This window comes from Thalia democratica, chromosome 1 (genome assembly GCF_965202585.1).
Source record: "Thalia democratica chromosome 1, ktThaDemo2.hap1.1, whole genome shotgun sequence".
Taxonomy (NCBI): Eukaryota; Metazoa; Chordata; class Thaliacea; order Salpida; family Salpidae; genus Thalia; species Thalia democratica.
The window spans coordinates 20,649,427-20,673,590 of NC_139165.1; the positions used below are offsets into that span (position 1 = coordinate 20,649,427).

The following is a 24,164-nucleotide window of genomic DNA, read 5'->3' on the forward strand; positions in this document are numbered from 1 at the left end:
CAAATTCTCAAATCAAGCTAATTTTTCTCTTTAATAATGTTAGTTCAACATGATTGTTGTCGTATCTTCTAAATAACAAAGACAACTAAGTTATACAACGAGAGAACTCTACTAAATATTTTTAACAACTCGTCATTAAAATAATATCTAATTAAGGGATTTAATTAACTTATACTACTCTGCTTTGCTATGACATTGTTAACAAAAACTAAAGGATAAACTCAGGATAAAAATTAAATAAAAGTAAACGTAATATATATAAATAATTTATTATTTGAAAACTTCTCATTTCATTTAATTAAAATAAAATACACATATAAAAAAAGTCTTGTCTTCCTGATAAAACAGTTATTTTAATCTGACAAAAAGTAACTAATCATGACTTTACTAAAATTGTTACAGAGACTTTATTTGTGTTTAATGTGATACCTATTAACTTTTTTCAAGTCTAAAAAATATATATAATGTAGATTATATATTACAACACAAGCTTCTAAATCTAACTAAAACGGCTGTTTTAACAGAAATTAGCTTTCCTTATATGACAATGAAATCTTCAGTTTTGTATGAAAATCGTCATTGCAGTCAAGATGATTTTGATATTGTTGTGTGTGGAGGTAGAAATAGATCTGGTGTTACAAATGAAGTTACTGAACTAAAAGGTCCTGGTTTTAAAACTCAAAACAAACTGCGTCCAATGTTAACACCGAGAAAGTTATGCAGAACAGCTGTTATTGGTACTAATATTTATGTTCTTGGTGGATATGATGAAAATAATGAGTGGATATCTTCTTTTGAAATGTATTCTTCAGAGACAAAACGTTGGAAAAACCTAGAACCTTTTTCTGATTATACTGCATCATTTAGTATATGTTCGTTTATGAAAGATGTTTATGTAATTGGCGGTTTTAATACAATAGGTGACACTGTAGGTTGTTTTAAGTATAAAGTAGAAATTAAAAAGTGGACCAAAGTAGCAAATTTAAACATAGAACGAAATGTTTCATGTTCAATAGTTTTTGATGGCAAAATTGTTGCTATTGGAGGTAGTAATAAAGAACTTCTGAAATCAGTAGAATCATACGATCATCATGTTAACAAATGGACTTTTTTATCTGATATGAATAAAACTAAATTTGTTCATTCTGCAGTAAGTATGGGTAATAAAATGTTTGTAATAGATAGAGATCTAAAAAATTCTGAATGGTATGACAATGTTTCTAGAAAATTTACAATGTTGGATATCAAAACACTTAAATATCAAGAAAGGTGGTCACGCTTTAAAACATTTAGTATCAGTAACAATTTGTTCGTATTTTTAGACGTATGTTCTAACTGCAAAATAAAGCTGTATGTGTACAATGTCGATGAGAACAAATGGTTAATTGAAGACGCTTTAAAAAACTACAATATCAACTATCCGGCTTTATCCACATTTGAAAAAATTTCCAAGATATGAAATATATAAAGTATCTTTAAGAAACATTAATAAACAAATTAATCTTTTTTTTGTTCAATTTTTTATTATAAAAGTTTTTAAAATTCGTTTTCTCTTTGAACTTGCAAACTTTTTTGTTTTACGAATATATTTTGTTCGTATTAAAAGTGTTTTAGTTATGATTACAGTTCATATGGTTACATTTTCTAATTAAACAAGCAAAACACTATCAATTGGTAGATAAGAAATAACCTATTAAATTAAGGAAAATCTACTGCTGATTAAAGGTAAACAATAAAGTAACGAGTCTTGAATACTAAACAAAAATACTGTTTAGTCGCAATGTAAACTATAACGTATGCTTAATGTTTATGACAATTTCTCTATGTGTTTAACTTCGGGTAATTATTTTGACTAGGAACTTTCATTCCACAAATTTTCTAATTCTTGATCGCATGGTAACAATTTTAAAATATACGTTTTATTTAAATTTTAAATAAGTATGACGTAATTACAACAAATTAAAATTGCAATCTATTTCAATAAAAGTTTGAACGAAAGTTAAGTTAACTCGTATTAATATACTTCTTTTTCTTCTTTTAAATTCTCAAGTTTTTTATGTGAACTTTTATTGTAAAAAAGATGAGTTTAATCGCTTCTTTTTGGTAGTATATAACTCAAATATAAATCAATGCCTTAATCAAACTAAAACAACTTTAATGTTCTTATTAATCTTTGTGCAAAATGTCTTCAAGTTAAAATTACTTCGCAAACAGGGGATTTTAATGTAAAGTTTCAGTACGTTGTCTAATCTAATTACTAAATACAAACTGATATTTTTAAATATTAGTAATATTTATATTCGCATAAAAAAGAAAATAATATTTATTTTTACTGATAACTTTGATTGAAGTTTAAAAGAATTAATTTAAACAGTTTGACGGTGGTTTAAATTTTAGTGTTGTCAAGTACTTAGACATTGCTTTTTTTAACTTAATCTTTAAAATTATACAAACAGTTTAACAGATCAATGTAACTAAAGTTACCATTATATTTCTGAATTTTAAACCCTTGCAGTTGCTTAATTGTAAAATATACCTTAAGCTATCTTAAATACAAATATTTTTCACTAATACTGACTTGAGATTACAGAAGCCTCAATCAAATATTGGAACAAAAATAATTGTCGATGTTTAAGTAATTTCATAGTTCGTATATAATTGTTAATAATTTTATACAACCGTAGTAGCAATTAATGTTTTAAAAATAATAAAACATGTTTCAGTTTCATAACTACTTTATTAAACAAATTTGTATTTACTTATACTTATACTTTATATTAATTTGTCAATAATAAGCTATGTGTCCATAAGCTATGTGTAGTTTGAACTGATGATAGTATACTTATTTTGAATTATAAAAAAAAAACCTATTTAGACTTTTGATGTATTTTGTATACTAACAACATAGTTTTTTTTTTACTTTTTAATTTTGATAAATAAAACAGTTGGTTGCATAAAATTATAATTTTATTTTACAGTTAATAAAGTGGTAATTCTTTGACTTTAGTGTAAAAGAAAGTCAAAACTATTTTTTTAATGTAAGAATTTAACTTAAGGTTTAACAAATAAATAGAGAAAGTTTATATTACCAATAATAAACCAAAAATGCAGGAGACATACGACTTGATACATCTAAATTGTTGTTGTTTAAAGATTGATTATCAAAAAGCACTTATAAAATATCAATATTTGAGCTACTTTATTTTTAAATACCACATATTTTTAAAAATCAATTTTAAAAAGTTAAAACATTGAACTAGACCTTCACAAATTAATTAATGCAAAATATAAATAGTTTTACAAAGTTATTATGTTCTTACGAAAACTTAAAGTTTTGGACTTGGTAGGAATCTAATTTACGTATACGCTTGATTTATTTTTTGAATATTTCATGTTATCAAACACTATTTAAGTCTGACAACAAAATGTAGAATGAGGTATGTCAGATGTTTATATACGTTTATAAGGTGTTGATTGTGGTAGATTTAATTTATTGGTATTACTCATCATAATTAGATCCTACCTTATTTAATTAATATATTAATAATACTAGATTCTATTTTAGACTACTTTTTATAATCAGACAAAACAGTTCGGGTGATATATCTATTATACAAAATAACTATAAAGAAATACAAACAAACCATTAAAAATACAAGTTAATTTCAAAACTTTATAAATCACTTATAAAAGTGCAACTTAATAATAAACAAAGTTTTAGTGAGTAAGTTTTAAAACACTTAAAAAACTGGTAATATTAATGTCTATTTCAAAACACTTAAAACAATACAATTAAAAATTAAAAAAAAACTTTTAGTAAGCAATAAAACTGTTAAAGAATCAATACCTATTAAACTTTAGAATTTAACTTAAATAATTTAAAGCAGTTAACGTACAATTTAACTTTAACTTTATATCTAAACAATACGTACAACTATGAATTAAAAAGTTCAACTAAAAATGTTTTCAATAGTACTTATATCCAGCTGCATACATAACATACTAACTGCTCACATAAAACTGTTCTGTTAAGTTTTGATGAAATCTTGCATCAGTAATAAGCCTTGTTTCTCATTGGATGTTTGGGAGTTTGCTTCCATATACGGTCATTTTTGTCTCGTGCTGCAACTAACTAAGGAAGCTCTTCTCTTAATACTCAGTGTTTAACAATGAATAATGCAAAGAGATCGCAGCAGTTCATTACAATGTAATAATAAAGAATTGACATGGTAATTGATAATGTAAGTATGTAAAATATCATGCTTTAATAAACACTTTTCTTGGATTAATTTGACAAAAAGGTATTCCAACAAAGCTAGAAAAACTTAAAATATTAGGACAAAACCGTGTATTTATTAATACAAATTAAATTGATAAGCCATTTTTAAACATCTTTTTAAAGTCAAACTCTTACAGTAACGTTTTATAAAACTATGATACAAATTTCTTGAACATTTTGCAAAGTTGACCCTTTGCGGGCCTGTCACTTCGCTTGCCGGTCATTTCTATCTGCGGGCCGTACGTTGCCTACACCTAACATATTAGATAAAATAATCAAGTGAGGTGATGTACGTCACATTGGGCTTGCAAATAAATGTTGACATTTTTTTTCTATTAAATCAAGTTGTCAGAAGATCAAAGGCAAGAATATTTTTCTTTGAGAATCTGTAAGTAACATGCTAGTGGTTTGTAAATTCTAGATAAACATAACTTACGACATTTATCATCTTAAATATTTTATCAATAACAAAATAGATTATTTATTAAGAACACTATAACTTACACAAAATAATCAAGTTAGGTGACGTACGTCACATTGGGCTTGCAACCAAAAATTAGGTTCTAATTAATAAGACTAAATAAATGTTGATGAAGTGTGTAATATTGTAACATTTTAAAACCTTTTTCTTATTTTATAAACTATTATTATAAAATTCTTACATAGTTAGAACTTAAATTAAATTCAAAAAATGTTAGACAGTTGCTAGGTAAATGTAAAAAACATATACAATCTTTGACTATTGTAAATATTCTACTAAATAAAAGTAATAGAGTTTTATTTTAATAATCTTGCAAGATTTCATAAACAAATAATTAAGCAATCAAACAAACAAATTGTTTACAAAGCATCAAGTTTGTATTTTAAGCTCTTTTATGTTATATTATAGCTTTAAAGTTTAGCAGTCATGTAAAACTTTTAATAAAAAAATTTTGATTAAACAACTTTAATAACAACTAGAGGTGAATAAAATTTATAAACTCATATATAAATACAATATAATATGAAATTTATAACAATATGTAATACATAACTGCAAAATGTTTGTATTTTGATTCAACCATATCAGATAAACAAGTTCATTTGTTTTGATTATAATCATATGATTCTACTGATTTCAAAGTATCAATATCATTTTAGCCTCGAGTAACAGCAATTTCACCTTCAAAAACTTTACAGGCTGAAATACTTCTCTCTGTTTGTAAGCTTGCTACTTTTAACCACTTGTTTATTTTTACTTTATGTTTGTAACAATCATTTCTACATTATAGATTATTGTATTTGAAATAATATTTTAAAGAAAAACCGCCATTTATATAAAGAACTTTCATAAACGAACTAAAATATTTAAAGCTTTTATAAAACGGTTCCAGTTTCTTCCAGTTTTTTGTATTTTTACAATACATTTCAAAAGAAGATCTCCTAACTCTATTTACATCATATCCACCGAGAAAATAAATATCAAAATTAATAACTGATGTTTTGCTCAAATACTTTATAATAAACATTGGATTAATTTAACAGAGGTCTAAATATCGTTTAAAATACATTAAATAATCATTTAGCTTAGCGACTTCGTTTGTAACACTTTTTTTACTATAACCTCCGAAAATAACAATATTTAGTTCATCGTGATTGAAATAACGATGTTTATAAAAAACCGGAGATTTTCTTCTATGTGATAAAAAACTCATTTCTGATAAAACAACTCGACAAATTTTTAATAAAACCCTTCAAAGCAATTTAAGGAAAAATTTATTTTAATTTAGTAAAATGTTGTAATAAAATTGATCTGTTTTAAAAAGAATAATTTCTACAAAACCTAAGTAGCATACTTAGTTTTAAACAAAATACTTTAATTAATTATCAAATTCAAATGGTTGCTACTACAACAGACTTTTATAAAACCTTAAGTTGATTTAATTTTATTTTAGATGCAGCTAACTAAATATGCTCTTATTGATAAAACATATAACATAACCAAAACCGAATTTCATTAATATAATTTTGATTTTACTAAACACTTCTAATAAATGTTTTAGATCTATCTTAAACACAGGTGTCAATCCAATGGCGACTATCGACTAATTGATAAAAATTAGTGTTAATGTAATTAAAAATGCGTATCATTTATTTTGATATCTCTTATTATATTTAATTTTGTATGACTTTAAATAATTTGTATTTGTCTGATTTTGTTTGTTGTAGCGTTTCTATTTAGTTAAAAAAAAGTTATATTCAAAAAATAAAGTTCGAGTAAAGGATCACAAAAAATAAATTTTTAAATTCATTTAGGTGATTTATATTTTACAAGCTTTTATATAAATTTAGCAAGACAGAAGTCTAAACTAAAAGTTATATTGTCTAAAAATTCGAAATTTACTTAAGTTTTATTATTATAAAACTATTTTCAAGTTTTATTACAAATTCAATCTGCTTGAAGTTTTATAAACAAATATACTCAGATAAATTGATGTTCATTTACTTGCTCTTTGTAAAACATTTCCTCACCTTAGGCTTACTTTTTATAAATATATGAAAATTTAAACTATTTTTTAAAGCTATATAAAAAAAGGTTAAATACTCATACTTTTTTTAAACTAAACTTAAAAAATTAATGATATAAAATTTTGAATAGTACCAAATAGTATAGCTAATCAAAAACGTATATAAAGTAAACATGTAACTTTTATTTAAAGCTCTTCTATATTTTATTTTGATTACGAGCCAAGTTATCATTGTATAAGTTTTCATAAAAAAAATTGATCAAACTATTCTAAAAAATAACAAAATTAAACCGAGTCTGCACTCTATTATATATACATTTTTATTTATACTAAAATTACACTTTTGTATGATACAAACAAATTGTTTATTAATTATTAATAGATCAGTAGAGTTTTTAATAAAGCAAGTACCCTAAAACGATAAATGCAAGGTTATAAGTATATTTTTTTTATGATTACAAAAATTCAATTGATTCTCTTGCAAAACAATGTTGCTAGTTAGGTCGTTTTATCTATATTAAACATATTTAAGGTTGTTATAATTAAGTTATGGAAAGTTTTATAAATAATTATTTTTTTTCTATAAGTAGGTTATTTTTTTATCAACATAAAACATATGTTATTTTGAATTTTTTTTTTTTTTTGTTACTGATTAAGTATTTATACTTCTGGCCTACAAATTTGCTAAATTTTTTAATACAAGTTATGTACATCAATTATAGTCAGTAAGTGAATAAGCTAAATTTTATAATTCCTAAACATTTTCGAATTTACTGATCTTGACTTAAGAACCTTATTAGTTAATAATTAAATGAGTTGTGCATATAGATTAATTAAATTATAATGTTTGTAATAATTCGCTTTTCAAGAGTCATTAAATTATAATATTGTATTTTATGTAAAACTAGTCTAAATGTTTTAAATAACCATTTTTTTTAACTTTTGTATTATCTCTTTCAAAATAAAACAGTTTTAAAATGATAGTATTAGAAGATTATTTTTACTCAGTAATATGATTTAATTACTTATTATAAACAATATATTTTTTCAGTAACTAGTTTTAAATGATTTTTAAATTTTATTGTATTTCATTTTTATTTTTTGAAAAGAAATAATTTTAACACTACTTTTAAAACTATTGATGAATCATTTTGGTGTCAGAAAATTGAAAGCATTTTTACTATTTATTACTACACAGGCTTCCTTATACCAAAAATGAGTTCTTTGTCTTATACATATGGAACTTAAGTTTTGTATGAAAATCGTCATTGTAACCAAGATGAATTCAATATTGTTATTGTTGGTGGCAATAATAAAGATAGTACTACAAATAAAGTTACTAAATTAATAGGTCTTGATTTTCAAAAGTCTGAAAAATTGACTCCAATGTTAGATAAAAGGTTTACAAGCAAAACAGCTGTTATTGGTTCTTATATTTATGCATCTGGTGGATATAATGATAATTATGTTCGGATATCTACTATTGACATTTATTCTGCAAAAACGAAATGTTGGATAAGTGGGATACCTTTGGCAGATAATCGAGGAGGACATTACAGTGTTTGTTCGTTTATGCGAAGTGTTTAAGTTTTTGGGGTCTTAGTGATGATTCCGAACATAAAAAAGACTGCTAGAATTTTAATAATAAGCATAATAGTTGGAATATAATATCTGAACTACAAAAATAAAGATGTAATTCAGCTTGTACAGTTTTTGAAGAGAAAATTGTTGTTACGCTGTAACTTTATTCTAGTTCAAAATATATTGGTTATGCTAATAATAAATATTAATGCTGGATTTTGGTGGAGTAATTTGCTTAGGCTAACCTTTTCGGCTAATTCAAATTATTTCTTACACAAAAATACCAGTTGGACTACGTAAACACTTTTTTGAATATATCTTACCTAAAAGAAATATTCTTGAGACTTTATGTTTATGAAATATGTTTTCATTGAACTCACTAGTTCGAAAGAGGCGATTCAGCTTGTACAGTTTTAAAACATAAAAAACAATGCTATAATTTTAATAAAAAGCTAAATAGTTGGATTAAAATATTAGAATTACAAAAAGAAAGATGTGATTCTGCTTGTACAGTTTTTGAAGGCAAAATTGTTGTTACGGGAGGTTGTACTTTGGTAAAAGACTTGAAATCAGTAGAGTCATATGATCATTATGAAGACAAGTGGACGTTTTTGTCAGATATGAACACACCTAAAACTAACCACTCTTCATTTAGTATGGGTAACAAACTGTTTGTAATAGATGTTTTCGAATTAGCATGCCTTGAATGTATGATAATGTTTCTAGAAAGTTTACAATGTTTACCTTTAACTTACCTATTAATTATCGTTTAGATATTGATGCGTTCGTTGTAAATGACAAATTTTTTGTTTATGATACGGAATTAAATTTGTTTGTATATAACTTAAATGACAAAAAAGTAAAGACTATCGCTGTACTAAATGGAAGTTTGAATTCTGCAGTTATCATAAAGTATCCGAAACTCTAACAATATTCGAAATATCGTCATTATGTGGAACTTCTTGGTGTATAATTTTGTATGTAAACCTCAGTTGCAAAATACATTTTCTAAACAAACTTTTATTAATATTTTTGAACAGAATATGTTTATACAAGATTTATTCTAATTGTTTACAATGCAATTTTAGATATATATTATACTCTTTAACCATCCTTATTACAATAAACCATTAAAAAAGTTTAGTTAAACCGTAACTAAAATTATAAAACTCAATACATCAAAGTACTCAAAATTTTATTAATTAAAACACAGCGTTTTACAACAAAGTATATACATCTCATGCCATAAACTTCATATTTTACATCTATAATTAATTTAAAAATCTATTTATTATGCATGTGGGCATACATGTAAACAGTATCAGTTTCTATTTAACTATCTTTATCATTTACTTACTTATATTGTTAAGATCAAGTTATCCATAATTTTTAAGTTAAATTAAAAATAGTAGTAGTACAAAACACATAACTTTAGCTAACAGAAAAACTTAACTTAACAGAAAAGCTAACTTAACTGTAAAATTTTCTCTAAAAAACATAAAAAGCGTATTATTATTTTTTTAATTATAAACTGTTAACTGCAAATATTTGGTTTGTAAGTGTGTAAAAATAAAGTAAGTTTTTGCTTAAGAATTAAAATATGAATATATTTTCCGTGTACTTGTTAGAAAGGAAATTGTTGAGGAGATAATAATGGATGGATCATTGCTTGCTTTTAGGCTTTTCTCAACATTAAAAATTAGTTTTTTAAACTTTTTCTTAACATGCAGACTCGTCTTGGTTTAAATCATTTTTATTTTCTAACTTCATCGAAACCATTTAAAAACTTATTCTACGTAGCTCAATTATTAAAGATGCTGTATAATGTTTGATTGTTATTAATTTACTAAAATGACAATTTTTATTATACACGAATTGTGAAATAACGGTATTTAAATCTTAATATATGACTAAGAAATAAATTGCAACTTGTAAAAAGACTCGTCAACCACCTTACCCGACAGACCACTAAAAAAGTTGTATTAGACTGAAAGACTGAAACTTAAAAGATCTTTTTGTTAAGCCCAGGAAATTTTAACAAAAAAATAGAAGCTAAAACGTCTTGTATATAAATTTATCCTTTTGCAATTCTGAAAAGTTTAAGCTAAATTGTTTATTAGGTTAAAATGTCTTACCAATTATTTGTTACTTTTAACTAAGTATATATAAACTAAAAACGTTCTTTATTGAAATCAACTATTTGTATATAAAAAAACATACTTTCTTAAAAATGAAAGCCATTAACATAGTTTAGAGACATACTTACAGAGTAAATACAACGATAGCAGTAAATTTATCGTTAACTAAAAATGCGAAACCTAGAGTTCAAACTCAAAGATCCTTAATAAGTTTTTTCAAAGATTATTTAATAAAAACAATGTATGAATCAAATTATCTAAAAATTAATCACATTTAAAAACGATTTTTTCGTTCATGAACAATTTATTTCAACGACATAAAAAATATTTTTAGCCATTTGATATTGCAAAATGCTGCAAAAGTGCTAAAAGGTTTTCACAGATTTAAAAAAGAAAAATTAGTATTTCCTCTGATCTTCTGACAACTTGTTTAAAAAAAAAACTTAATTTTTTATTCAATTTTTAGTTGATAGTCCATCGTGACGTTCATAACCTCACTAAACAATTTTTTGTAAATTTTTTTAATTTCAGAAAATAATTTTATTTTCTCTTTATTAAAGTATTTAAGCTGATAAGTTTCGTAAATTTAAAATGTGTGTTTAAAACAAATTATTTATGCCTCTTTCTATTTATGAAATAGATCAGCAGTTTTTTGAGTTAACAAATTATTTTTTTTACAGAAAACTCACCAACAGGCTGTCTAGTTTAATCTAAAAAGCAGTAAAACATGCATCAATAAGCAGCAGTAAAGTAATCACGAGTATTGTTTACAAAATGTTGTACCTAATTGTAAGTCGTGATCATAACTTTTTATTACTTAATCTAATTGAGTGTGTTTTAGCTCGCGGGCTGCAAATATTTCCTTAAATTCGCGGTGAGCATTTTGCTTTCTTGCTGCAGTTTGGAAAACCTGCTTTTTATAATAAATATAAAATATGTAGACATATGTAGACTCTCGGACTGCAAATATTTCCTTCACAGAAAATCGCGGTTCGGAGTTCGCAGTAAGCATTTTGCTGTCGTGCTGCCCTTTAATAATAGTTAAAAAAATATTTAGAAGTTTAAAAAGTGTTTGACAAAATCAATGCTATTTTTAAACTTTTTTTAAAACTGTAAGAATATTATAACAAAAAACTGCAATATTTTTAAATATTTTGAGGTTTTAAATTATTAAGTTGATTAATTGTATATTTTATGAAATAATACTACATTTTGACTTTGTTATTTTTATGTTGTAAAATATTTGTAAATATTTAGTGCAGTTAATATATTATAAAGAAAATACTTTTATAAACTACTCTGGATGTTCTTTAATAGGCAAAACAAAACTTTTAATTTAGAAGGCTAAAATATATGTTTTTCTTTCATTTCTTACCACAAATTATTCTAAAAATTAAAATGTTAAGTCTATAAACCTTGTAAGTTGTGTAAACATTATTTCGTTGCCATTTAAAAATTTCAAGTAATTTCTGAAAAAAAAGTTATTTTCAATGCAAGTTTTCAAAAAAATATTATACTTTTGTAAGAAAATTTATATTTTGCTGCACAAGTTGCTAAAAGTTACTAGTTCAATGTTTTTAAATTTGTTAAAATTGATTATTAACTACATTTGGTATTTAGAAATAAGTAAGCACAAATATTGATTTGTTGTAAGAGCTTTTTGATAAATAATATTTGTTTTCGAAAAATATATAAAAAATATTACAATAGATCTCATACTTTGAAAAGCATACGAATTCAAACAATGCTGCAGTAAAGTCTAACTTTAAGTATAACGTAACGTATACATTTTTAGAAACTTAAAATTAAATTTAACTCTAGTTTTTGTTTTTTAACAACAAAATTGATATATAGAATATGGTATGTTATAGTAATTAAATCAATATTTTTATTTAAAAATGTAAAATTAAACAGTATTGATTCTTTATTACACTAACACATGATTCTGTGTCTTAACAGGTTAACGTACATCAACGGAGCTCTGTAAAAAATATATGCTCAAATGAAATAAACAAGTTTAAGTAGGTAGGTATATGTATCTGTGTACATGAAATATAAAAATAAATACTATAGATTGTAATAGATTAACGGATGATAGTAATAAATACAATTTGTGTTTAACCATATTGGCTTAAATTTATATTTGCAACTTTTTATTTTTAGTTCTTGTATAGTACTTGTACATTGTTTCACTTTGTATATAACATTTAACTGTTTGACGATAAAACTATCAATTTACATCATAAGAAAAAGTAATTTAGTTAATTATTTTGGTTGTTTGTCTCACTGTTTACTTTAGCAGTATTGAGTAATTTGTTTACAAATTCAGATTTATTTGCATCAGTATATGTTTAAATAAAAAAACAAAATGCAGATTAATTGTTTTGAGCTATATTTATACAGTTAAATTATTTACAGTTATTAATTAACTTGCTTTGTTTTAGGTAGCATTAAAAACGACGTTATTTTTAATGCAGAAAACATTTTTGATATTTTTAAAATTAAAATCTTCTCGTTCTTTAGAATATCATAATAAGCAAAATTACTATATGTTTACATATTACTTATAACTTATTAATTGGGAAAACTAAAAACATGAAAATAGATTTATTTCAAGTTATATTTTATTCAGTTACATATTATAGTACAAAAAGATACAGCAAAACATATAAAAAGACCAAAAAACACCATACATATTTAAATTAAATTTAAAACAAAGATATTAAGATACTTCGAATAAAAAATAATAACTTTGTTCACAATGTATATAAAGTTTTCAAATAATAACAAGTAAATTTAAAGCATTTTTTGTGTGTTATAAGGATCAGAAAAGTTGTTAACAGTCTCCAAATAGTTTGATTTCGGTCTAGATCCTAAACTTTTTCATTAGTAAAAATCTAACCGGATCCAGATCTCGATTTAAACTAGAATCCGGCCGGATCCGAATCTAAAAAGGCATTCTCGGCTGGATACAGATACTGGATCCAGTAAATCATTAACGCTCCGGCCCGCCGAAAACTAAATTTTTCCGGATCCGGCCAGTTGATTAAAAACGCTGCCCACACCTAATTTAAACTTACTAAAGTTTTATTTATTTAAGGTAAATGAACAATATCTGTTTTTTAGTTTATAACTACACAAAATAAGAACAAACTAATTAATAAAACTAGAGTTTTATGGAAAATTTTTATAAAAAATAGTGAAAAAAACTTTTAACTAACTTGCTTAAAAATTTATGAACTTTTCAACCCTACTTGTCAATACATTAACAATTTTGATTTGCTCATTTTTTAGGTTACTAAGAAATTACTTTTATAAAAATTCATGAGTTTACAATATTTCTTTTTATATTGAGATTAACATTCTAATTACAATATTTATTACTTGTTTTGCTATATTTAATTTTTGTTATTGTTTTTGTTTTTAATTTATTTTTGTTAACTTGTATATTAAGTTTTTTTTTTCTAATAGCATTTTTTTATTTTGACAATAGTTAAATTTAAATTTTGTTATAGAATTTTCTTTGTTCTTAATTAACTAACATTGTACGGTTAAGCTTGACGGTGTGTTTACAAAAAGTTAATATTTTTTCTCATAGAAAAAACAATTGTAACTTTTATACAACCATGGTGCACAAACAGCAATGAGCACTTTTTTAATTTTAAATATAAGCTGTTAGTAAATGATTAAAAAAATTACTTCTTGAGTTTTTATCAAAGACAGTACAAAATGATTTTTCAGCACCAGCTATGTGTATTTGGTACTAAAACATTTCATTATTTTTCCGAGTACTATATATACATATCTAAAAAAATTAGCAGGGAAAATAATTGCTTACAGGATAAAGTTTTACATTATATACTTTGCTTACTAATTTTTTACTTCTTTTTTAGGCACGCATGTACTAGTGTCCTTTTCCATGCTACGCCCGTGGTTAGTAATCAGCTTTAATGTAACCTAATATAGTATCAAAAATTCTATAAAAAATTTATGGTGTCATCAATGGGATAATTTAGTTTACATTCATAGATTTTATTCGGACAGGAAGAATCCTATTCAGACATTTTATATTATAGTAGTATGAATAAACGAGACACAAATTAAGTAACAGTAAATACTAAAAATGTTCTGTAACTTTTTTTAGAAGCATTTAAAAAGATAATTTTATCTGTTGTGAAAAAAAGTTTGAAAACTGTAGTCTATAATAAATTTTAAACTATTTATATTATCTTATGAATGCTCAAAATAGTTAAAGTAAATAATTAGTATGTAGCTCTATGAAAAAAAATTCTATATCCTAAGTCCTTTGACCAGATTATTGAACCTTGATTCTACGTTTTGTTTTCTTTATTTTTTTGTGTTTATAGAGCAATGTCAGAGTTAATTAATTTTTTTTTTGAATACTATAAAGTTGAAAAATCTTTACTGTTTTTATCAAATTTTCATACCATTTTTCAAACCTAAACGTTTTCACTTAGATCTTTTTTTTTAATATTAACAATACAAAGCACGGATTGCTAGATATATGTTCATGAAATTTTTGGAACATTGAATAAAACATTGTATGTTGTAACTTTATATTTATATACAAATGCCTCAATACCCTACATTGTGCAGCACTTTTCCTAATATATATATCTATATATATATATATATATATATACTTTCATATATATTATATATTAATCAAAAAGTATCTATACTTGAAATAATTATCCTCACCTTACTAAATTAAATTTATTCACCTTAATAAATTAATTTCATGACGAAACTTATTTTTCTTGTTTAAAAGTTTTTAAAACCACATATAATGTTTATAAAAATATATTTACCTTAAACATGTACTTAACATGTAATAAACATATACAAACTAAAAACTTTATAGAAAGTCTTTTAGTAAAAATATACAAACATTTATTCAACATTGATTTAAAACAACTTTTTAAGAATAAATAAGTTAATACAAATACAAGTTCCAGCATAAAACTTATATCATATATATAAATAAGAAATATTAAGACTATTAAACAAAATTTATTTAATTTTTACTGTAACTCGTATCATCCTCAACCAGGATTTCCTGAATTCATTTTTATAACTCTTCATTTTTGTTAGTAAAATATTAATAACTAACACAGTCGACTTATAACCAAGTTAAGCCTAGAACAATATTTGTTTCTAAACCAGTTCTCAGATTGGTACTTAAAGACCCAATATCCCATTTTGATAAAAAATGTATTATTTTTAAATTTAGCTGCTATTGCGGAAATAGATATATTCGACAAATATTTAGGCATTAAAAACAAGAGTGAATGAACATATACTGTAATGTGTATTAAACTTTATATGAGAAAAGACTAATAACAGGACGATAGCTGTAATAAATGCGAAAAAAAGATCTTCGAAAGCAAAGCACCTTTGCCCGTTTTGAAAAGAACTGGCCCAAAGTATTGCAAAATATAATAAAAAAATCTGTATTTCATATAATAATTTACACGTGTTTGATTCTAGTTAACCTTAATTTTTACTTATAAAAAAATTCTTTATTATTTAGATCTGTTAAAAACTTCGTTTTTAAAAAGAAAAAAATTATAAAAAAACATCGTTGTGTTCAAATTCAAAAAAAAAATTAAAATCACTTATATAAAAAAAACTAAACTTTTATTTTAAACTTATAAAAACCATGTAGTTGGTATTTTTCCGCTACTGTGTCATATTTTTAGCCTTTAAATATATAAACTCATTTAAAAGATTTTTGACCGGACAATTTTTATAAACAAGTAGAGCTGTACTGAAACTAAAACATATAAAACCTTTTACATGCTTGTAAAATAGATACTTTATGGTATTAAAATTTTTTGAAAATATTAAAAGTTTCTGAAAACGATCAATCTAGTTTTGAATTAAGCATGATTAAAAAAAAAAGGTAACTAAAGTTTTTAAGTTAATTGTTTAAACTGAACATAAAAATACATTTTAATCTGTTCATAAACTACGATAACTCGCAAATTAAATTTAAAAAAAAACAACTGAAGCTATAACAAAAAATGTTCAACAACATAAATATTTTTTTGATAATTTAAACAGTTTTTTTATGAGATATTTCGATTAAGACAATTATAACATACTTCAACGGGAATGTAGAGGGAAATTCCCTCAATTAAATATACTTCACTTTCAATTATCTTATCAGTAAAAGCTAAATTGTGATATGGGTTTAAGTTACATTAAGTTTTGTAGTACATATTACAAAAAACGATTTCAAAGCTCTTTCTCTTAAATATTTAATACTTCTTATATCCTACTTAGTATAATATTCTTTATTGATTTTTTTTAACTTTGTAGGTTTTTATTTCAATAAGGAAAAAACTAAAAAAGATCTGGAAAGTTATTTTGAATGCTTTACTATGAATTAAAGACACTTTATATAACACACTTAAATTGCTTATGCAAAAAAAATTCTTTATCTTATAGAGTAAAAATATCTGATTTTTTATATTTCAGATTTTTTGTATAGTTTTTTTTTAACTTATTCTTAAAGCTAGTTGAATATCGTTTATCAGATACAAACTTAATATTAAAAACAGGATTTTATATCTAATTTTAAAAGTCATTATACTAGTAATGAGTTCTTTAATTCACAAAATAAAACCTTCAGTTTTGTATGAAAATCGTTATTGCAGTCAAGATGAATTTGATATTGTAATTTGTGGAGGTGAAGATGAATATAGTGTCAAAAATGAAGTTACTCAATTAATTGGACCTGATTTTCAAAAGTCTACAAAACTGACTCCAATGTTATACAAAAGGTGTTGGTGTAGATCAGCTGTAAATGGTTCTGATATTTATGTACTTGGTGGGTATGATGAGAACAGAGTTGGGACATCATCTTTTGAAATGTATTGTAATAACACAAAACAATGGAAAAGTTTAATGTCTATAGCAGACAAAAAAGTAAATTATAGTGTCTGTTCATTTATGAAAAGTGTTTATGTAATTGGCGGAAGTGTTCATTTAATTGACGATTATACTGGACCTCATTACTTAAAACACTGTTTAAAGTATGAAAAAGAAACTAATAAGTGGATTGAAATAGCAAATTTAAACATGGAAAGAACTGATTCAGCCTGCACAGTTTTTGAAGGAAAAATCGTTTCTACTGGAGGTCAGAATGATAAAGTTTTAAGATCTGTAGAAACATATGATCATCATGATAATAAATGGAGTAGATTCGCTGATATGATGGAGCCTAAATATGATCATTCTGCTGTTAATACGGGTAACAGATTGTTTGTTATTGATGCATACAATTTATCACACTCAGAGGTATACGAAAGTGTTTCTAGAAAATTTTCTTTATTCAATAATAAATCCCTGAATAGTCAACTTGGCAACTCATATACTCAAACACTAAGTTTCAATAGCAAATGGATCTTTCTTTTCTCTAACTCTAACTACAAGTTAAAATTGTATGTGTACAATGTAGATGAGAAAGAATGGACTTCTAAAAATGCTTCTGTTTTTCCAGTTAGTTCTGCTTCCGTAAAAGTTTTAAAAACATAAAACAGAATAAGTAACCGACAGATTTATAAAACATTGAAATACATTTTGAAAAGGTATATTTTTAACTTTTATTTTTTATTAATATCAATTAATTTGAATTTAAATCAATGTATTTATATCAATGTGTTTGTGTTTTATTAAAAATGCTTAAGTTGAAGATAAATATTTGAGTTTCAACTGTTTTTAATTTAACAAAAGTTTTGTTTATTCCAAACATCTAAAAGGTTTTAGTATGCTATCAGTAATTAGTTGATAGAGCGGTTTATCCTTATATAAACTTGTTTTAAATTCATAAAAATAAATAGTTAAGAAAACTTTTAATTAGTAAAACAAACAAAAATTATGAGAAAAATAAATTAAAGAAGTACTTAAAATAAGTAGTATAAAAAGTCTCTATATTAACGCAAAAAATAATCATTGTGAACAGTTTTTTTTGATATAACTTAAAGTATTCTATTGAGAGTAACTTCACTATATTATAAATAAATTTTAATTCACTTAACTATTTATTAAATCTTGAATGAAAACTTTTATTAATAAGCAAGTATTTAACTGTAATAAAAAAACAACAAAATATTTGTATAAAAACTGAAATAATTTTTATAGCATAATAAGTACATTGAATTGAAATTAAATCTTTTAAATAATAACGTTAATGGTTTTTTGATTTAGATAGTAGAGTAGGACAACAAACATTCTCTCAACATTATTATTTAAAATAGTAATATAACCTTTTATACATATAATTCTGAATATATTAAACATTTTCTAAACAATTTTTAATGTTTTTAGAAATTATAACAAAAAATAGATCTCTTATATGAATAAAACTTTTTAAAACGATCTAATAAAAAAAAGTTTTGTCAAAAGTCGAATTAGTATAAAAATTTAAAACAAGGACTATTTAAAAAAGATATATTGAACAATAAAAAAGATAAATAATATAATTTTTATCATGAGTTTTTTTGTTTCAGTCGCTATTACATAATAGTTCGTAAGTTTTATAAGTTATGTCGGCTGCATTGTTGTCATTTTAAACTTTTTTGAGTTAAAAAATAAAATAACAAAATATGAACAGCCAGATTATTTTCTTAAAAAAAATCATCTCTCACATTGCCCTATGTAAACAAAAAATGTAAAACTACCATTGTAAAGATTAAATACTAAGTTATAAGTATACTGAACAAAATTTACTTGGGGTTATAAACTTGTTTGTGATGGAGGTCATGATTCTTATGAAAGTTAAAATTAGTAGAACTATATGATCATCATAATAACTAATGTACTTTTTTATGTAATATCAATCTACTCAATTATAATCATTCTTTATTCAGTAGTGTTGTAAAGTGTTTGTAGATGATAAATACAATCAAGCACGATCTGAGGTATATGGGGACACGTTCAATTTCAACCTGCGTTTAAAATCAACCCGATCAAAATAAACCAAGCCAAATTCGAGAACCGCTTACCGATCGAGGGTAAGGGTTAGGGGTTACAGAGATAATGAATAATATGTAGAAAATTTAAAAAAAAAAAAGCAAAAAACGTATGACATAAATTAATAACTAAAGAAAACATAAAACAAATTTAGGTGGATTTTAATTGAATCAGGTATATGATAGTGTTTCTAGAATTTCGCTGTGTTCACCATTACAATCTAATTAATAAAGTCTATCAAATCTACTATCATATAATAATGCTTTAAAGCATTTGTTGTAAATGACATTAATACGAGCTGAATTTTTGCGTTAATAACACATATGAAAACAAATTAATACTCAAATATGCTGACCCAGATAGTAAGATCAAATATGCTGAGCCAGATGCAGCTATTCGAAAATACCAAAAGTTCTAAATTATCTTGTATTTGTACAGAAAATTAAACTATGTATATAATTTAAACAACTCGGAAAAATGTTTGTCTTATATTTGTTATATATATGTTAGTTGAATTACGTTTGTATGAGCTTTATAAAACTACTTATGAATGTAATTTTGTATGTTTATGTACTATTTATTGTTGTCAAAGAAACACGAACAACACAAAATACATTTAGTTTCATTAAGTAAATGGTTACAAATTTACAAACTCATGTAAATAATTAAAGTTTCAGTTACGAATTACATATAACAATAAACTTTTTATACTATTAAGTTAAACTGTTTTGTATAACTAAATTACGATGATTATTTTATTTCACTAATTAAATGCTGAATTATACATATTATTATAAGAATCATCTTTGTAGTAACTACCAATCACATACAAATTTTTCATAAACGAGCAAACACTATAATACTTTAAATGGATAGAAAACGGTTTCAGATGTTTCCAATATTTTGTCTTTGCAGAATACATTTTTAAAACGATGTCCACTTATAATTTTCATCATATCAACAAAGAATAAAAGTATCAGAACCAATAACAGCTGTTTATTTTTTTATAATAACCATTGTACAAAAAATCGTAGATTGTAGTCCATATTATGTTACTGTAAATTCTCTCAAAGTTAAATTGAACTTAGCAATATCAAAGAACTACAAATTAAAATTGATTCAAATCTAACCTTTCATAAAATTATCTTCAGCAACTTAGTTCCAATCAATTTATGATGTAAAGAGTGTTTTTAAAATAATATTAGTTTAAATTTATCAACATTAGTACATTTTTATCTTTTATTTACGTTTAGTATGTTTTATAATTAACTAAAGGTAAATAAAAGATAAAAATGTACTAATGTTGATAAATTTAAACTAATAATATTGTAAAAAAACAAAATTCTCTACATTATAAGTTGATTGGTTGGTACTAATTATTATTTTAAGTTGTTGTACTTTACTTTACATAATGCTTTAATTTAAAGAAATATAGAGGTTAATTATCAAGTAATAGCTAACTATTTTGAAGTACCAGTTTTTAATTTATTAAGTATTTTTTATTTTCTAGTTATTTGTATAAATAACCATAAAGTTTATTTACTATATTTACCTCTAGTTGATATCAAAAGTATCAAAAATTAACAAATTATGTTAATAAAGTGTAAGGCAAATCAAATAGTTAAAAAAACAATTAATTGTATTTTAATTTTTAATATTTATAAAATTAAAAAAAAACTCAAAGTTTTCATACAATTTATAATTTATTTTTAAATAACAAAAAAACATCGGCGAAATTCTGCAAATCCGAAGTCTTGAATTTTTAAGCTTAATCATGCACTGATAAAAACTTTTTTTGTTAGTATATTTTGTAAGTTTTAAAAAATTTTAATAAACATTTATCTTCGGATTAATAAAACCTATTTAAATTAATTTTTTAAAATTTAAGTCTTAGTATGTATTTCAAAAATTATATAACAATAAATAATTTTAAAATCAACTAACGTTAGAAACACTTTGAAGGATTGGTTTTTATAAAAACCAAATTTACACACGATTGAGCTAAAATTATGAAGTTAATTCTTTTTTTAAATTATTTGTTATTTTTTGTAATTGATGGAAGTGCAAAGCGGATCAGTAGGAGGTCAACTGATAAGGATTATTTTGTGGACCAGTAAAGTGAAAAGGTAACTTGATGTTCATTCTAAATGAAATTCACAGCTTTTGTCGAAAAAAATAACAAAGAGGATCGGTAGCAACCAAAAGTTTCCTCCTTATTCACCTGCATCGTTCTTTCGGTAAAAATTGTTTTGATCGAAACTGAAAATCGAAACTGCAACTTGCCGATCTAATCAGCAACAACACAATTACTGAATAATAAATTTAAAAAAAAGAATGAAATTGCGCTTATAAGGCTTGAAACTTATGAAAACGTCAACTGTATTGTAGCCCGAAATGAAAATTGACTTAAAAACATTAAAAAAGTAAGTTCAGTTAAATCATTTAAATCTAAAACATCAGTTTGTAAGATCGTTAGAATTGCTGAAAAAGGCAGATTTACTATTGTCAGTAGGGTGCAACTGTTGCTACTTAAAAGTAAAAACTTTTGAACTTGTATAGTTAATATTTTGTAGGTGGCAAATCATATAATTATACAGCAAAAATGACTTAGCTTCTTAGCTATGAGCTTGTTAGTGCTAAAACAAATTAAAACTTTGCTTTATATCAGTATATTTTAAAAGGCGGAAAAATACTGTTTTACTAAAAATCTATTTTCGTCCTACGTTTGAAATAATTACCTAAAACTTCAAGGAAATTTTTTTGACATATTTTTAGTATGTTAAAAAAATAAGGAAAATATAAAAGAAAAATTTTAAGAAAAAAAGACAGCTTTATTTTATATATTTTTTTAGTTTTTAAACAACTAGTTTTTTATAACTTATGTTAAGACAGCATTTTCTTAATATGACAAAAAAAAATCATAAATTTTTAAGTACCTCAAAAAAGGTAGAAAAAAGAAGTTTCTAGTGAAATAGGTTTTTTCCGCATTTTTGAAATACCAATATAGAGCAAAGTTTTCAAAAGTGTTAGACTCTAATACGCATGTAACTAAAAAGCTAAATCATTTTGTGCTGTCTATTTTTTTGTGATTTCCCGCCTACAAAAAATGGACTGAGCGAAATTTTGATGTCAGGGCAACATATGCACTCTAATAGTAAGTTCAGTGACGGAAAAGTAATATGTTTTGTTGGTATTAAAATCAAAACTTGATATTGTTCCAACGTCTAAACCACGTATAAGGCACTCAATTGTTCTTTGCGATGTTTTAAGGCTGCCTATGAGCAACACCATAAAGACAGGAATTCGGGATTCGCGTCGCTGAGAAGATATTGTCAATTCGCGCGGCCTAAGTATAGATATTGCAGCTGGCCTCCGTCATAACTATTGACCAATGATTGAATGCAGGAAAGTCCAAGCTTAAAGAGACAACGTTTTAAATGTGGACGAATCTTAATGAAAAATAACCCTATTATATGACATCGATAAGTTATATGAAGTTGCGCCATCCCGAACAAATGAGAATTCGTTGGGATAGCAGTCTGATTGAAAATAAATCATGAAAGGGACCAACAAATACTATTTCAAAATAAAGCAGGCACCTCAGACTTGTCTCGATTTGTACAAAGGAAAATATTGCAAGGATTTTAAGAAAGCTAAACTAGTTTTGTCCAATGCAAATCAATAAATCGATTTGACATGACTTCAACCATTTTCACTTAGTATCACTAACACATAAAAGACATTAAAAATGTTTAAAAGTAGTGCAGTAAACTGTATATTTTAATGAATGTATGTGATATATTAAAATTTTGTATTTGATTGTATTTTTAACTTGTTATAAGTAACAGTTTCACGCTTAAAAACTGGATTACTTCTGATCAAAAATGTTATTATTTGGATTTTAGAAAGAAGTAATTATACTTAAGGACATATAAAGTTAAATGAAAAAAAAACTAATCTTAAGGATGTTTAAGCTACTATGTATTTAGAATTTATTTATGATTTAATATACGATATAAAAACATTATAGTAAAATATATTTCTAAATACTAGTTGAAAGTACTTTTTATTTTTTTGTTATTGCTATAAACTTGAAAATTCTAACTAAATAGCACTATTCGAAGTTATAACAATGCTGTTGAAACAAACATTTTTAACAATGCTTGTGTTGTATTTTAATATGCCTACCTTTTTATAAAATTAAGTATTTCTATACTTTTTTTGTCCAATTCACTATAACAATTATTAAAATATTATAAAGCTTCATGACCTAATTGCCTAAGTTTAAATAATGTAATTATTATTTTGTGTCAGTAGCTGCTAATACTTAATTTAATTGATAATGCGTGTTTCCCTCATAGTAATATCTTTTTTCTTTTAGTATTCAGAATACTTTTTGTAAAAAATGTACTATTTTAGTATATAATCTTTGGTTTTGTGAATAAAATCTACCAATCAAGAAAATATCAGTATCTTTTTTAACCTTCAAAGTTTAAGATTCACAAAGTTCAGTTACATTTGAATTTATACTAAGTTCAGGTATATTCATATTAGTCAAATTTTAACTCTATTTTAACAAAAGTTTTAATAATAAATATTATCAAGTTTAGTTGACTTAGCTATAAACAATACTATTATAACCTCATGTAACTATGATTT

The 24,164-nt window shown here is 24.3% G+C and overlaps 1 protein-coding gene across 1 annotated transcript; it reads left to right on the plus strand.

Annotated features, from left to right (window-relative positions):
* Positions 1-547: 547 nt before the first annotated feature.
* On the plus strand, positions 548-1,459 carry LOC145834402 (kelch-like protein 38). The gene has a single exon (XM_082941829.1). It carries the CDS (start codon positions 548-550, stop codon positions 1,457-1,459), a length of 912 nt encoding a protein of 303 aa, XP_082797955.1.
* Positions 1,460-24,164: the final 22,705 nt, after the last annotated feature.

Coding starts and splice junctions, on each gene's coding strand:
- LOC145834402 (XM_082941829.1), top strand. CDS start 548: ATGAAATCTTCAGTTTTGTATGAAAATCGTCATTGCAGTCAAGATGAT.